We start from the raw sequence: 17,802 nt of genomic DNA on the forward strand, positions 1-17,802 counted from the left end.
TTTTCTGTGTGCTATTATGCTGGCAACTGCCTGTGCTAACTTATGACTCTTAAAGCTAAGTGTCATATTTGATAAAGGACTAGTATGCACAATATATAAAGAACTCTCATGATACACAAATCAACAAACCCAATGAAAAACTGTGAAAATATTTTAACAAACACTTCACCAAAGAAGATATATGGGTGGCATATAAACACATTACTAATAAACACCATTAGTCATTAAGAAAATGCAAATTAAAGCTCTAATGAGATACTCCTACACACCTATTAAAGGGTAGAAAAAAAAGAAATAAAGAAAAAACAAACTAACTATATAATATCAAGTCCTGGCAAGGGTGTGGAGATCTCATGCATTGCTGGTGGGAATGCAAAATGGTACAGCCACTTTAGAAAATAATTTAGTAGTCTCATAAAACTAAACATTTACCACATGACCCAACAATCCTGTTCATAGGTTATTTACCTACCCAAGAAAATGAAAATATATGTTCACACAAAACACCTGTACATGAATGTTCATAGCAGCATTAAAAATAGCCAAAAAGTGGAAAAAACTAGATGTTCATCAACTATTGAATGGATAAACAAACCGTGGTACATTCACAACGGACTGCTAACCGGCAATAAAAAACCCTATTGATATATGAAACAACATGGATTAATCTCAAAAACAGTATCCTAAGTGAAAGAAACCAGACTCAAATGGCTACTTACTGCATGATTCCATTTATATGACAATCTGGAAATGGTAAAATTATTGAGACAGAAAACAGATGAATGGTTGCAGGGGCTGATGGGGAGGAGGCTGACTACAAAGGGGCATTTTTTTTAGGTCATGGAAATGTTTTATTTCTTGATTGTGGTGGTGGTTACATGACCGTATGTGTTTGTCAGAATACAATAGTTAGGTTTTACTCTATGTAAATTATACTAAAAAACATGATTAAAAAAAAAAGGCAGGTGCACAAATGTGGACATAGACTGATCTGACACACAGTGCTTTTTTGAATTTGAATTCCAGTTAGTGTGTGAGGCTTCCAGTATTAAAACTCTGACAACAGGCGTTCTGAATAAGTATTTCTAGCAGGCATTTTGCGGGGTAGTTCCAGCTTCTTAAGCTGTAAGATGGATCAACGGTGTTAGAAGCAAAACCTAGGTCTGATGTAGAGTCTCCAGACATGGCTCCCTATGGTGAGGAACAAAATAAATCTGGCCCCAAGATGCTGCCTTCCATCCCTTCCCTGCAACCCAACCAGCCATGCCATCATCAGGATCCTAATGACTCTTGTGGGGTTTCTCTGCTTAGATCTCAGGTTATTTAATGGATATTTTAGGCCTTTGAGGGGGTCCCTGGACACTACTTGAGGATGAAAAGCTCATCAGGAGAAAATTGTACAATATGTTTGCTCATGAATGCAACTGATTGAGCCAGTGAATTTGCCAGTCAGGTGATGAGCAGAACAGTGGACCTTGCAATAGATATAGTATTTCATCTATTATTCAGGTATTTTTTGGTCTTAATTTTGCTTTTAATTGCATTCATTACAAAATACCTTGAGGGTTTGTAAAAAAAAAAAAAAAAAAAAAGTAAGTGGGACAAAACACTGGAAATCTCAGTTTTCAGCTAAAACAGAAATTATATTTTAGTTCAACATGTACGTCCCATGATTTTACTTCAAGTAAGATAAATGTATTTAATTCCTTTGAATCACGCCTGAATATCCATTTCCTAGAAAAATCTACAATTAATTTTCTCAGGCTTAACTGATGGCTCTTCAAGATCCATTCAATATTTTATCAAAACTCAGGATTTTAATCCATTGAATCTATTTTCTTTTACACAAAAAACTGACATACTTATCTGTGCTAGAACAATGTCCTCAGACTAGACTAGCCCTTTGGAATTATGCTGCTGTTCCCAGACTGAAAAAGTAATAGGAAAGGCCAAGTTTGGGAACCCATTCACCAGCCTGGTCTAGCTCTCTTAACAAGAAACCCCTTTGCCCCTTTCATGAAGATGGCGCCGAAGGCAAAGAAGGAAGCCCCTGCCCCTCCCAAAGCCAAAGCCAAAGCAAAGGCTTTGAAGGCCAAGAAAGCAGAGCTGAAAGGCATCCACAGTCATAAAAAAAAGAAAATCCGCACATCACCTACATTCCGACCATCCAAGACACTGCGTCTCCGAAGACAGCCCGAATAGCCTTGAGAGAGTGCCCCCAGGAAAAACAAGCTTGACCATTATGCCATCATCAAGTTCCCCGTGACTACCGAGTCAGCCATGAAGAAAATAGACAACAACACTCTTGTGTTCATTGAGGATGTCAAGGCCAACAAGCACCAGATCAAACAGGCTGTGAAGAAGCTCTATGACATTGACATGGCCAAGGTCAACATTCTGATCAGGCCCGATGGAGAAAAAAAAGCATATGTTTGACTGGCTCCTGACTATGATGCTTTGGATGTTGCCAACAAAATTGGGATCATCTAAACTGAGTCTAGCTGGCTAAATCTAAATTTTTTCATCATAAAAAAAAAAAAGAAAAAAGAAACCCCTTTCTCATTTGGAAAACACAGGCCATCCCCTCTCTGCTTAATAATCATTTATATTTTGCAGGAAACATCTAAGTTCATGGCTGAATTATTGAGAGAAGCTCATTGAAGCCAATGAGTTTCAGTATGAGGAATGAGAGCTGCTAGAAGTAGGAAAGTGGATGGGTGAGGCTTATACGCAAATTCATGAAATAGGGCTTAGTTTCAGTTTGTGCATTCTCTAATCTGAAACACTCATCTGCTTTTGCCAGGTGATTAACTCTAAGGGATAAAAAGTTTGAACTTCCATAAGTACACTTGAGTTTTTATTTATTTATTTAACATTTACTTATTTTTGAGAGACAGAGCATGAGCAGGGGAGGGGTAGAGAGAGAGGGAGATACAGAATCAGAAGCAGGTCCCAGGCTCTGAGCTGTTAGCACAGAGCCCAACACAGGGCTTGAACCCATTAACTACAAGATCATGACCTGAGCCAAAGTCAGACGCTTAACCAACTGAACCACCCAGGTGCCCCTACACTTGAGTTTTTAAATGGTAACTCACTGGTGGCAAGAACTTTAGATTACTTTCATAGTGCGAGGAAAGATGTATTTTTTTTTTTTACTACAGGCACATTCTTTGGGCCACGCATTAGTCTACTATTTTATTAAGTACTTATTATTTGTCAAGCATTATTGGGCACTATGTGGGTGGAGGGAAGAGTTAGAGAAGGAGAGACCAAAATGACTAAGACTTATTTCCAAGGCTTAGATCCAAGTACCTTACAATTTAGCGGGTGCAAAATATAGTGCATCTTTATTAAGAATTTTTGTTCCCATGGAACTTTGATTAGTTTGAAGTCAAGGGAGAGAAGAGCCTTGTTGTATCCCAGGTGGGTAGATAGTACTTTATTTAGTGTATTTAGAGATTCAACAGTTCCTGAGCATCTTAAAGATTCAGTCTTGCACTGGCCAATGTAACAGATAAGGAAAGATCTTTGCTTTGAGTGGAGGTATATGCAGGTCTTTCAGAGTACTAGGTTTAGATCCAGATCTGCAATTTAATAGCTGATGTGACTTTGGATGAGTTATTTAACTTCTCCATACGTTGGTCTTCTCATTTATAAAAACAGGATAATAGCAGTATCTCATTGAGCTGTTATGTGAGTTAAATACACACATACATGTAAAAACTTAATTTAGTGCTTGGCATAGGGTAGATGATCAATGAATATAAGTCATTACTATTATTACAGTCTCCTTGGGGAGACAGAACCATAGGGAAAGGACTTGAAAACACAGATAATAACGTATAAGTGATCACATACCAAGGAATAACATATGAATAGCTACATGCTTTGCAGCAATAAAATAAATAGCCTCCAAAACATGTTTCATTACTCCAAAACTCTGTTGCAATAAGTCTCAGGTGAGCATCCAGATTATTCCAGGCTAAAGTCATGAATTTTTTGAAATTCAGTACTTAAGGTGCAAAAGTAAACAATAGATTGGGCAAGGACCTGGAGAGAAAAGGCAGTCTTTGTGGTGGGGCCTGGTTTATACTTAGTGATTATAAATTTCCCTTGACAGCTTTTAGTGGGAGTGGCTGTCTTGCAAAATTCCAAGAGAAATGTTTTCTGGACAGTCTTACTTATCTTTGGAGCAGGTTGCCACCTGCATTACTTTCAGAGGACACCACCCCAGCTTTTATTTTTCCCAGATGTCTGATGTCTAAAACCTTACAGGTTATTTACTTTCACTTACTAATCATTTTTCTTCCCCAGTTGAAAGGCAAACATCTCTGATGGAGGAGTCAAGATCCAACACTCCACTGTCCAATCCTTATACTCACTCTCACTTTACCACTGTGGCTACTTTGATATACAACCTAACCCTTGAATCCAGACTGTCTTGTATGGATCTCTGTCTCTTACAACTGTATATATTCTCCAGTCTTGTTTGTAAATTCCTCCAGGGTAGAAATTATGGCAAAAGATTTTGCAAAATACTGGTTTATCTTGACCGTTTTTACTTCCTACCTTAAACCTGTATAGCACAATTCAACATCAAAAATAGGTGAATAGTAAATAGTAAATTATTGTTGATTATTATGGCCTGGTTTCCCTTCCCATAATTCTGGACTGTAATGTGTTCTCTAGTATTTTCAGAACTAGAAATTATGGAGCAGACTGTGATTGTAGCAGACAGTTCCAAACCTTCTGGAATCACTGTGAAAGGCAACATAAGACTACAAATTAAGGAGGAAAAAAAAAAAAAAACCAACTCTGAAAAATCTCAGAAACTGATCCTTACTGACCAAGAATCTTAAGATACAGATGAACAGACTTACTAAATTGAAAAAGAGTCCTATTTTCTTCCCATAGCAAACATTATCTAGTAAAATTTATGTTTACTTTGGGTGAATCTATAGTTAGCAAGGCCCACTCATAAGGTATTTCAATACCTTGCTTGGCCTTTCAGTACTCAAAACACATGGAAATGAGTCATTAGTATGGAAAGCTGCTCTATATAATCTTCTAAAACAAATCCATGTTTGTTTTCTCTGTAGAGATTTAAAAAAAATTTGTTTTCAGGTAAACTCTATGCCAAATATGGGGGGCTCAAACTTAGGACCCGGAGATCAAGAGTCACATGCTCTACTGACTGAGGTAGCCACGCACCCCAAATCCGGGGTTTTGATCTAACAACAGACTTTATTCCCTAATTTTACGTCTAATTTTGTTGTCTGTTTTTGTGAGTTTAGAATTTAGTGTGTTTGGCAAAAAAATACATCACCAAAAAACAAGTCATTTTTTCTTTTTACTGAATACTGATTTTGAGAAAATATATTCAAGGTAAAGGGAAAGAATTGCTGGGGAGGCCTTTATAGCTCTTAATTTGGGTTAGTCAAAAAAAAGTGGAGCTTAGGGAATGGCAGTGGGGTTAAAGCTTCTGACTTCAGCTCAGGTCATGATCTCATGGTTGCCGAGTTTGAGCCCCACATCGGCTCACTGCTGTCAGCACAGAGCCTGCTTTGGATCTTCTGTCTCCCTCTCTCTCTGCCCCTCCTCTACTCAGGCTCTCTCTCAAAATATAAACATTTGGGGCACCTGGGTGGCTCAGTCGGGTAAGCATCCAACTCTTGGTTTCCTCCCAAGTCTCAGTCTTCTGCCCCTCTCCTGCTCGTTCTCTCTCTGTCTCTGAAAAATAAACATATATATATATTTATTATATACTTATATATACATAAACATTTAAAAAACAAGGTACCTTGGAGTCATTCAAGCAAAAAGCAGGAGCTACTTTTGTGTTTTGTGGAAAGGGAAATGGAAATTTGGGATACAGAGGAAGACCCGCCTAGGACACTGTTATTAGGACTTATAAGTAAGTCATAGCACTCTCCAAGAATCTGAAAATGAAATGGATCAGGGTTTTCCCATTTTTGCCCAAGGTGAGGTATCTGGGACCTGCGTTTACTTTGAGTAAATTAATTGAGTTTTTACCTCTAATATGGAACGGGGTACCTTACCAGGTGAGGGGTAGGATGGAAGGGAAGCCAGTAAAACAAGTTCAAAGACATAAAAGGATTTGCCAAAGTCTATCAGTAAGTTTCTAAGAGAACCCGGTTTCCAAATCGGTGTACCTGGCAGTACGAGCTGCCTGAGAGACTGAAGCAAGGCAGACGTGACTCTAGGGTTAAACTCCATTAAGGTAGCATGCACCTCAAGGGCTGTGTGAGGGCTTCTCAGAAGAGGCCAACTTTGTGTATTTCCATAAGACTAGAGCAAAACCCTTATCTCGGGGCCTAGGAAATAATGAAACAGGCTAAAAGTATGCTTAAAACACCCTGAGCGAAGTTCATTAACGACACTTAAAATTGACTTTAGAAAGAATATAACTTGCTTCTCCTTTTTCTACTGCAAATTAAAAATAATGTAATGAAAAGAAACATTTTTGACTGAATTTCAAAGAGCAGGATGCAAAGGGTAAGCCGGGTGAGGAGAAAGAGAAAGAACAAGAAGGTGGGTCCGCGTTAACAACACCTCGGGCTCCGCTTCTGGCAGCATCCGGGGAGAGAGTGCTGGTTTCCAGTCCCGCCACACCCCGGGTAGGGCCCCGCCTCAGAGCTCCCGAAGGATCCTCGACTTAGCCCCGCCTCCGTCCAGCTTGGCTCCATCCCGCTCCGGCAGTCTGAGCTGCTGCCGCGAGTCAGGGGGAAGCGAGGCGGGACTTCCGGCGTTTGAAAAACTTCCGGCGGGAACCGGAAGATGCGGTCACACAGAATCCCGGGCCTTCTGACTCGCCGGGCGGGAAGGTGAGCTGAGCGTCCGCCTTGGCGGGTTCCTGCGGGCTCGCGTGAACCCGGCGTCCGGGCTCCGGTTGTTATGGGGCCATTTAAAAAATTTTAAGCGCTCATTTGGGAAATAACATCCCTTTTTAAAGTGAGAAGTGTCATTACATATTACGGTCTGCGGTCTGTATCTTCCAACCTACACCCGGAAAACCCCTCCTAGCTGCCGCGTGTTACCTGGCGCGTCTTCTCAGTCAAATCGCAGCTCTTAGCACGTAGGGACAGACATGGGAAAACCCAGGCAAACCTAGCTTGTTTCCACACCTCAAGTTATCGGTGATGGGGGAGGAAACACCCTTTTTACCATCAGATCATGGCCTTGTCGGCATCATCCGCATCCTTTACAGGTCTGTTACTTTGTATTATGTAGGGATCTTTGCCGACATTCCAAGCACTTCTCTTTGTACCCTTGGGGAAACTTCTTCAGCTCCCTCCTAAAAAGTTCCCCTGTGCTCTTAACATTTCTAATTGTGGTTTTCCCATTTTTAATGTAATATTTATGTGTGTGCAGGTTTCTTCACACCCCCTTCCCGATTTTCACTCACCCTAATTTAGTGCCTTCTCCTTTAGGACCATCACAGCAACTGATTTTGAATATGCTCTTGTGTCCACAGAGATAAGACAGCGTTGAGAGGGAAAGATCTTAAGCCACTAAGAATAAGAATGTTCTGTACCATCACTTTTTCAAAAAGAAAACAATGAGTGCCATGTGTGATATTGCCTAATAGTTATGGGGGAAAATGTATATTCCTTTATAGAGACCATTTTGTATATATTCTTATGTTCATTTAATACATGTATGTTATAGGGTAGCTATTAAGTGCTAAGCTCTGTGTTATGCAGAAAAAGGCAAATGTGGTTTCTTCCTTCATGGTGTTTACTGCCATGAAGTAAACATGGGGGATGCAAACAATAAACAAGGATAATTCTAGACTATGTTATATAGTACTGTTTAAAGGAAATAAATAGGGTCCTATAATAATACTATATTTTGGAAACCCATTTTAGGCCTAAAATGCTGAGCTGTAAGAAATGAGAAAGAGCTAGTCCATTGATAAGCATCGGGAATAGTGTTCCAGACAGAGTGAACCTGAGATGGCAAAGAATTGTGGTTCATTCAGGGACTGAAAGAATGTTGTAACTGGCTGAAGAGCTGCAACAAATGGTAAATGTGGTTAGAAAGACAGGCAGGGGGCAGTCCTGTAGGGCATTTTAGAAGGTCATGGTAAAAATATGATTTGATTCTAAGTGGAGGATGGAGTGGGAAGTGGGAATGGTTTTTAAGCATTTTCTAAATGATCTTTCGGGTTCATATGTGGAGAATGGGTAGTAGAGGCAAGAGTGGAAGCAGGGAAGCCAGTTAAGAGGTTATTATAGTCTAGATAAGAGATATGGGGACTAAAGAGATCATAGAAGTGTAAGCTGTATTTTGGAGGAAGAATTTATGTTGCTTATTAGTAGACTGGGAGATGACAGGAAAAAAAGATTTGCGAGCCTTTAGCTTAGCAAATGAAACTTTGGAGGATGATAGGTGTATTATCTTGGTTGTGGAGATGTGTGTACATATTCCAAAACTTACCATGTTTGTACACTTTAAGCATGTATAATTTATTGTATGTCATTTATAGCTCAGTGAAGCTGTTAAAATTTTTCCAAGGTTCTGGCTTAGCCACCTATTTAGATGGATGATGGTGCCATTTACTGAGATGGGAAAGACCGGTAGGAATGGGTTTTAAGACAAGAAATGGTTATCAAGATTTCATTGTGGGTATGTTACATTTTAGGTAAGTATGAGGCATCTACATAGTTTCTTAGGCAATATGAATAATTTATTATGTAAATCTGAATCTTTGGCAAGATTTGGGTTGGAGGTATTAGGATTGTTAATAAGTAGGTGATACAGATATTTAAAAGCATGGAAATGGATGGAATTTTGGTTAATTGAATGAGTCCTGTGATATGAAGACTGGAACTTGGGAGGAGTGGAGATGGAGAAACAGCTCCTAGAAACATCAGCCTTTAAACTGGAATATGTATACCCTTGGGAGTATACCTGGCATAGGCAGTTTTGAAAAAATTTCTAGGTCCTTAGCTTCTATATATACTCTTTCTAGAACCAGTCTGAAATTGGCCTACGTGCTCAAGCATATTCTCCTTCCCCACCTCCCTTTTCAAATTCATATTTTTCTATTTGTCAGAGGATAAGTTTACATCTTACTCATCATTCAATGGTAACATTGCTTCCAGGGTGCCTAATAAAGGGGAATTTGGACATACTTGTTTTGGGAAAGAACAATATTTGTTTCTTTAATGGTTACTCAGAATTTTATGAGATTGCCATGGGTGTGTCTACCCCTATTTTAAACACATTTCTGTTAAAGTGTGGAGTGAGAATTGGTGCATGGTGGTCTGTATGGGAATGTTCTGAATTCTGGTATATTGTAGAACGGAGAGGTGCGAGTAGATGATCTAGTTGGGTTGTTTGTTGGGGGAATTTAGTATCTTCAGGTTTTTATTTTTGGGCTGGTCAGATTCTCCAGAGAAGAGTCTTTCCATTTTCCTCCCTGGAGAAAAGGTCTGACTAGGAGCTTAGTAGCAGAAGAGGACTGGTGGGGAGGGGCCCTCTTCATTTACTGTTTGGTCTGTATGTTTCTCATGCCCACAACTGTATTTGGTGTCCTGTAGTCTAAAGATGGTTTTATTCTTTCCAGACTTTTTCCCCAGGCAGTTGCTTAATAGCATGAAGTGGAGTAGGGCCTCTAGAGATATTTCTTTGCCTCAGACAACTTACACAAGCCCTTAGTCCCTTCATTCTTAGTTCCAAGGTATCAGGTACTGCTTCTTGTGGTTTTTTTGATGATAGTGCAGAATAAATTGGTTTGGTTCTGAAGCACTCCCACTGCTGACTTGGAATTTTAATTTTTATATAGTGAAATCTGTCTCTCTTTTGGCTTTTGAAATTTTCAGTTATGCCTAGGAAAACTTTTCTTCCCCTACCTCCACTCTAAATTATGAAAATGGTCATATTTATTTTCTGTAGTACTTTTGTAGTTTTATTTTTTAATGAAATTTTTTTTATTTTAGGGAGAGAGCATGAGTCGGGGAGAGGGGCACAGGGAGAGAGAGAGAGAGAGAAAGAGCTTTTAAAAAAAATTTTATTTATTTTAATGAGAGAGAGCTCGAGCAGGGAGAGGGGCAGAGAGAGAGAGAGAGAGAGAGAGAGAGAGAGAGAGAGAGAGTCTTAAACAGTCTCTATGTTTTGCACAGAGCCTGACTTGGGGCTCAATCTTGTGACCCTGAGAGCATGACTTGAGCCGAAGAGTCAGACCCTCAACTGACTGAGCCACCCATGTGCCCCTTGTAGTTTTATTTTGTACATTTTATTTTTAATTTATTTTTTATTTTTTGACTATCTCTTTTACATTTATTTTTAAATTATTTTTTTCCCTTTTTTAAAATTTAAATTTTAGGTAACATACAGTACAATATTGGTATCAGGAGTAGAATTCAGTGATTCATTATTTATAAACAACATCCAGTGCTCATCATATGTGCCCTTCTTAGTACCCATCACCCATCTAGACCATCTCCTACCCATCTCCCTCCATCAACCTATATAGTTTGTTCTCTATTATTAAGAGCCTCTTGTGGTTTGTTTCCCTCTTTTCCCCCTCTTCCTGTATGTTCATCTATTTTGTTTCTTAAATTCCACATATGAGTGAAATTATATGGTATTTGTCTTTCTCTGACTGACTTATTTTGCTTAGCATAATACATTCTAGATCCATGTTGTTGCAAATGGCAGGATTTCACTTTTTTGATGGCTTAGTAATATTCCATTGTGTATATAAACCACATCATCTTTATCCATTCATTAGTCAGTGGACATTTGGGCTCTCTCCTTAGTTTGGCTATTGTTGATAATGCTGCTCTAAACATTGGGGTGCATGTATCCCTTCAAATCTGTATTTTGTTTTTTATCCTTTAGGTAAATACCTAATAGTTCAGTTGCTGGATCATAGGGTAGTTCTATTTTTAGTTTTTTTTTTTTTTTTTTTTGAGGAATCTCCATACTGTTCTCCAGAGTGGCTGCACCAGTTTGCATTCCCAGCAACAGTGAAGAGGGTTTCCCTTTCTCTGCATCCTTAACGACACCTGTTAATTCTTGTGTTGTTAATTTTAGCCATTCTGACAGGTGTAGGGTGGTATCTCATTATTGTTTTGATTTGTATTTCCCTGATGATGAGTGGTGTTGAGCATCTTTTCATGTGTCTGTTAGCCATCTGGATGTCTTCTTTGGAAAAATGTCTGCTCATGTCTTCTGCCCATTTCTTAACTTGTTTTTTGGATGTTGACTTTGGTAAGTTCTTTGTAGATTTTTGGATACTAACCCGATATCAGATATGCTTTTTGCAAATATCTTCTCCCATTGTGTAGGCTGCCTTTTAGTTTTGTTGATTGTTTTCTTCACTGTGCAGACTTTTATCTTTATGAAGTCCCATTAGTTCATGTATACTTTTGTTTCCCTTGCCTTGAGTGATATGTCTGGTAAGACGTTGCAGCGGCTGAGGTTAAAGAGGTTGCTGCCTGTGTTCTCCTCTAGGATTTTGATGGTTTCCTAGCTCACGTTTAGGTCTTTCATCCATTTTGAATTTATTTTTGTGTATGGTGTAAGAAAGTGCTCCAGTTTCATTCTTCTGCATGTCGCTGTCCAGTTTTCTCAACACCATTTGTTGAAAGACTTGTGTTTTTCTATTGGATATTCTTTTCTTGCTTTGCTGAAGATTGATTGACCATATAGTTGTGGGTCCATTTCTGGGTTTTCTATTCTGTTCCATTGATCTTTGTGTCTGTTTTTTGTGCTGGTATCATATTGTCTTGATGATTACAGCTTTGTAATATAGCTTGAAATCCAGAATTGTGATACTTCCAGTTTTGTTCTTCTTTTTCAAAATTGCTTTGGCTATTTGGGGTCTTTTGAGGTTCTGTACTAATTTTAGGATTGTTTGTTTTAGCTCTGAGAAATATTTTGCACGTTTTAAATTATTAGTTGTGTGGAATATATTTTTGTTCAGGGTATGGCAGTAGGACTTAAATATTTGTTTTCCTCCAGAAGGATAGCTTGTTGTCTTAATACAACTTTTTGAACAACTCATTTCTGCCTTGATTTGAACTGGCACCCCGTGATACACTAACTTTTTCTGTTTGTGTTTTTGTTTTATTGTAGTCAAGTTCATATAACATAGAAATCAAAAGTTACCTATTCCTTTATGATCAGTATCTAGAAACACTTATTTGAAGAAGGCTGACTGGCATAAGCGTACAGTGCCACAAAGGGAGGTGAAGGAAAAGATGGAAGATTATCCTGTCCACTTCCTGGAGACTGTTTTCCTTTTGTTCTCCTGGTTTACTCTGGGTGCACTCTTGACTAATCTGCAACTACTGGACTGAATTGAGCTAAAGAGCCGAGGGCACCTGTATGCTTTTGTGACAACCCCTTTGTATTTCTATGAAGCATTCCTTCTTCTAAGTGGAAGTTAGAACTGGAGGCATTGTAACATGACTGGTTAAAGGGTTCCAAGCATGTCAGAGTCTAATGTGGATTTTAGGGTTTGACATACACTCTTTAGGTAATAAAATTTATTAGCTAAAGTAAATTTGCTGACTTCCTATATTGTAGGATGTCTCTGGTTATTTGTCTCCGTGTTTTGAAGAGCTGGTAACTATTTCTAGTGACATTACTGATTATTTTTTTATTTTCCAATAAGTCTTTTATTTAAATACCATAAACTAAGGGAATAGATGTTCTTGTTTTAAGAATAATGTGGCGGCCTTTTCAGTCCATCAACATTTATTTGACTGTCAACTTTATAGATAGGCCTTTATATTGTAAGAAGATATAAAAGTGGGAAAATACTTCTTATCCTTAAAATAGTTTGATAAAGGACTTTATCATTTGCTGTCTGATAAAACAGCTAATAGTGCTTGCGGTATATTCACGCATGTAACTCTAAAAAAACCTAAAAGTTGTTACCCTAGCGGAGCTTACATTTTTCCAAAGGTGGCCCACATTCCTCAGGCTTTTGAAACCATTGGAAGGCTGTTAGCTGCTCTTATATTTGGCAGCCTCATAGGAGGGGAAACCGGTGTTTGGGCTTTTGAATACTTCTCATTTTTTTTTTCTGTGGCATTTTTTTTTTTTTTTTAACAGCGGAGCTATTGGAGTGTTAGTTTTGAGTGGCACATCGCTTTGTAGACAACGTAAGTGATCAGTTATTCAGGTGATTCACATCATGCTGATTTTATCTTCTGTTTCTTCCAGATGTCATCATTGCCAAGAAGAGCAAAAGTCAAGGTCCAGACTGTGGTATCCAAAGATGAATTCTCTTCCTTCTCAGAGTTGTAAGCATATTGGTTTCCTATGGGGTTGGGAGAATGATGTATATTTTAAGGACAAATGCATTCTGTCACTTACTAATGTAAGTCATTTGGGTTGAGGAAGACTGTTGTCTTTTTCATTCATTCACGGGACAAATATTTATTGAACTCATGTTGTGTACCAGGCTCTGTTTCGGTGTTGGTGTTCAACTATTGAACAAGGAGAGAGAAAGTAACCAAGTGTATACCATGATATTTACACTAGAGTGTAAGCTCCATGAGAGCAGGGAGTTTTTTTATATCACTTCAGAACAGGGTTTCTCAAAATCAGCACTATTGACCAGATAATTCTTTGCTGTGGAGACTGTCTTTTGTATTGTAGGATGTAGTAGAGACCAGGAATGCTGGTCTCTACTAACTAGTGCCAAAAGGATCTTCCCAGTTTGATAAAATTGTCCCAGTTGTGACCATCAAAAATGTCTCCAGACATTGCCGGATGTTCCCCAGGGGGATAAAATTGTCCTCAGTTGAGAGCCTCTGCTTTAGAGCACTGTACTGTATGTGCCCTGAAGTTATTTGTTAAATAGTGACTGATAAATATTAGGCAGTAATAAGTACTCTAAAAGAACATTAAACAGGGCAAGGGATAGCATGGTGAGTGTTCTGGTCAGGAACCATCTTGGATACAGTATTCAGGAAACTTCTTTTGGAGGATGTGGCAAGAGATCTAAATGAGATTTGGAAGTAACAACTTGCAAGGATACAGGGATGGGTGTTCCACATGGAAGGAGCAGCAAGTGCAAAGACCCCGAGGCAGGAATGAGTTTGGTGTGTTTAGGCAACAGCAAGACAAGGGTGGCCAGACAAGAGTCACCAAGGCTGAGAGTGACTAGAAATGAAATTGAATGGATGGGACCTAATAGGCCTTGACAAGGTGTCAGCATCTTATTTTGAAGTTGTCTAACTGGACCAACCTGAGTTTGCTCCTAGGTGAGTCACAGATACACCAGGTGGAGTTGTCACACAAAGTAAACTTGATCTGCGACAAGTAAGGAGATCACTGGGAATATCTTGCAAAGCTGTGACTCCCCAAAAGAGGGTGAATAGGTACCTTTTGTTTAGGGTTAGGATGACAAGAGAAGCCTTGTCATTGTATGTGGAGGTGGGCATAAGGTCACACATGCACCTTAAGGAAACATGCCCATACATACATTGCATGTTATGTAAGTGAGGCTTGTGGCCCTCCTTGGGTGGAGATTTTAGTATTGTAACAAGGTAAAGGTAATTGCTGGACATTTCAGGGGTCACCCTAAGGTCTGTCTGTGCAGGTGCGAGTCAGGTTTAGCCCAAAGGGACTGGGTGGTCTGGCCCTGCAAGAGGTCTTGTCAGGGAAGTCCCATCACCTGAAGGGTGGTTTTGGGTTTCATTTGCCTGATTTAAGGGATAAGTTGCCAGAAAGAAGAACTTAAAGGAAAATGTAAGACGGGAAAAATGTTAGTACAAGCAAGTGGGCAGTAAAGGTTGGGTCTTGGGGTCTAGCTGGTGACAGGGGGTTGGGAAGCCATTGGAAGGTTTGGGCAGGGATGTGACATGATCCAGTTTACATTTCTAAAAGATCATTCTGGTTTCTTGGTGGAGAGCAGACTGTAGGGGAGCAAGAATGGAAGCAGGGGATCAGTTAAGGAGATTATTGTAGAAGTCTAGGGTCCTGGAAGTGAACGTGGTGAGAAGTGGTCTAATTTGGGATATATATATATTTATTTATTTAAGTTTATTTAGTTATTTTGAGAGAGAGAGTGAGTGAGCTGGAGAGGGGCAGAGAGGGAGAGAGAGAGAATCCCAAGCAGGCTCCACGATGTGGTCAGTGCATGGAGCTCGAGGCAGGGCTTGAATTCACTAACCGTGAGATCATGACTAGAGCCGAAGTTGGATGCTTAACTGATTGAGCCACCCAGGCACCCTGGTGCTGGCTTTTTATGTAATTTAGGATGTTTCCTACAGCTGTTTCCCACTCTTTACATTGGTTTGAGGAACTTCATTTAAATTAATTTGATTACCACTTAGGAAATTGTTAAAGTGCTTTTCATTGGTATAATAGCAAACCTCACAGACTGTGGTGTGACACCACCCAGTAACTTGTGTTAGGTAATGAATGATTTCCTCTGTCTTGAGAGAGTGTGTGTGTGTGTGTGTGTGTGTGTGTGTGCACGCGTGTGCGCGTGCGCGCACGCGCACGCACACGCCTGTGGGTGCATGCGCTGTATAGGTGAGAGGGGAATGGAGACACCTGTGATTCATCACATATCCGGACTATTTTTACATTGGCCTTTGATCAACTCTTGTTTCAGTACTTAGCAATATGTATTCATAGCTTGTACTCACATCATTCCATTTTATATTAAACACCTCCTACCTTATTCTTTTTTCAAGAAGCATGTCTTTTTGCCTTTAACATTTGGCTTCATTTTTCCTTCATTTTCTATCAATTTACTCTTAGATCATCTGCCTCTGAAGAAGATGACAAGGAAGATAGTGCCTGGGAGCCCCAAAAGAAAGTCCCCAGAAGTCGTAAGCAGCCTGTTCCCAAGGAATGCAAACCAAAGAGGGTGCGACGGGTAAAGAAGACCACCCTACAGATCAGTGATGGCTCGGAAGGTGTGGCTGTTAAGGAGGAGCTGGTAGGTGCTTTAGTTAGATGGAGAGAACACTGCAGTGCTTTCCTAATTGGCAACGCTACTTTCTCCTAACAGAGAGAAGGATGAAGCAGGTAGATGACAAAACTTCTAGGGCAGTGGTATTCTCTGCTGTGGGCCTTAATAGTATTTATCATCAGATCCACTGTATTGGAATGGAAAGGGTATTAATCAACTGACATATTTTTTGCTATAAGCAAACACTATATCTCTACCAATCTGGATTAAAAAAAAAAGCCAAAAAATAAGTTATAGACTTTATTGCATTACAAAAAAATTAATGCATCTCCAAAATTATTCTCTGTGATATTCCTTTAAATAACTGCTTCCATAGTACATTTGAAAGAATACTCTTTTAATATGTAACAGAAGCCTGACTTTCCAGGGACATATTTATTATGTATGGTTGGGGATTACATTGTACTTTCCTGTGCCCTTGGATAGGGCTTTTATTTAAATCAGTCTTTTCTCCTATTATCTTCTGTTTCTTCATCTTTGCATACAAACTTTTCACTGAACACACTTTTAATGGGCGAATGGGCATTACCTATAGCTGAGAAAGTATTGACTTATATCATCTCGTTGGCAGAATTTGGAGGTTTTTTCATTAAGCATGGCATGGCTTTACTTAAAGGTAGCTTGATTGCCTAACCTATGAAATATCTTAGTTCAGTGGTTGTTGGTATTAGAGTCATAAACCCTTTGAGAATCTGATAAAAGTTATGAACGCTCTCTTCCCATGCCTGTCTTCTAAATTTTAAAGTATGGTTCAAGAAGTTACAGTTTAAGAAACCTTGTCATGGTGATTTCTTGATCCTTCAATGATGCTCAGTTATATGTATAAGGGGAAAAGAGAATTCAAATAGAAAGTCTCTCACTTAAGAAACATTCTGGGGAGCACCTGCGTGGTTCTGTCAGTGAAGCGTCCGACTTCGGCTCAGGTCATGATCTTGCCATCCATGAGTTCGAGCTCCGTGTTGGGCTCTGTGCTGATACCTCGGAGCCTGGAGCCTGCTTCGGATTCTGTGTCTCCTTCTCTCTCTGTTCCTCCCCCGCTCACACTCTGTCTCTCTCTCTCAAAAATAAACAGAGATTAAAAAAAATTACATTTAAAATAAGAAACATTCTGGGAAGTTTTTAGAATTTCTTCCAGAATTGTCAAAATTCACATGTTTTATACCTCAGTGAAAATACTTTTAACATGTTAGAAGATTTCATTTCATTGGATTTGGCATTTTGCTCCTCTAGCCACCACCAAACAAAGTAATTGAAAACCTTATTTTGGGTCGAGCTAGAATTGGTAGCCTGCTGATAACTTTGTTTTTACTAAACATCATAGACAAAATTCATCATTATTTAGTGTCTTCCTCTCTGTGTTGCTGGCATTGACCAACCCATTGGCCACTCCGCTTTGTTTTTTGAAGACTTTAGCTCAGCTCCTACTTCATCTCTCTTTGCCACCTTCTGCCATTGTTTGTAGTGATTTCCCCTCCACTGGGATGAGCTCCCTAATGCCCTATGTTCCTGGTTCTTTGACCTCCTCATCTCCAGGGACTGTTTCGTCTTCTCTGCCTCTATCACCCCTCTCATGAACTCAGCCTGAATCCTGTCATCATTAGGAACTGTTACCACTGGCATTCTTATTCAGCCATCCCACTTTTGGGGCACTATCTCACCATTTCCTGTTCTCCCAGCTCCCTGTTTAGGTACTCTCACTGCCACTGTTTTATAGCCTTGACACAACTTCTTGCTGGTAGTTCTCAACCTGTGGAACTCGAAAAAATGTCAGTGACAAGGTCACTCTAGTGTTCTAGTGACAGCCCCTGTTCTAGACCAGTTAAGCCTGGAAA

The 17,802-nt window shown here is 39.5% G+C and overlaps 1 protein-coding gene and 1 pseudogene across 5 annotated transcripts in view; both read left to right on the plus strand.

Annotated features, from left to right (window-relative positions):
* The first annotated feature begins 570 nt into the window (after positions 1-570).
* LOC121016339 (60S ribosomal protein L23a-like) lies at positions 571-2,913 on the plus strand (annotated as a pseudogene).
* A 3,851-nt stretch (positions 2,914-6,764) lies between these two features.
* SRBD1 (S1 RNA binding domain 1) overlaps positions 6,765-17,802 on the plus strand; it is a 221,423-nt gene continuing 210,385 nt past the window's right edge. For all 5 annotated transcript variants that reach the window (XR_005784228.1, XM_040453849.1, XM_040453850.1 and 2 more), the window contains exons 1-3: positions 6,765-6,845; positions 13,204-13,283; positions 15,757-15,937. Coding sequence is in view for 4 of the 5 variants with exons in the window: in XM_040453849.1 (XP_040309783.1) it covers positions 13,204-13,283; positions 15,757-15,937 (261 nt within the window). In the remaining variant the exon portion in view is untranslated. The remainder of the gene's footprint in view (positions 6,846-13,203; positions 13,284-15,756; positions 15,938-17,802) is intronic.

This window comes from Herpailurus yagouaroundi, unplaced genomic scaffold (genome assembly GCF_014898765.1).
Source record: "Herpailurus yagouaroundi ecotype Mexico unplaced genomic scaffold, PumYag 210, whole genome shotgun sequence".
NCBI classification, from domain to species: Eukaryota; Metazoa; Chordata; class Mammalia; order Carnivora; family Felidae; genus Herpailurus; species Herpailurus yagouaroundi.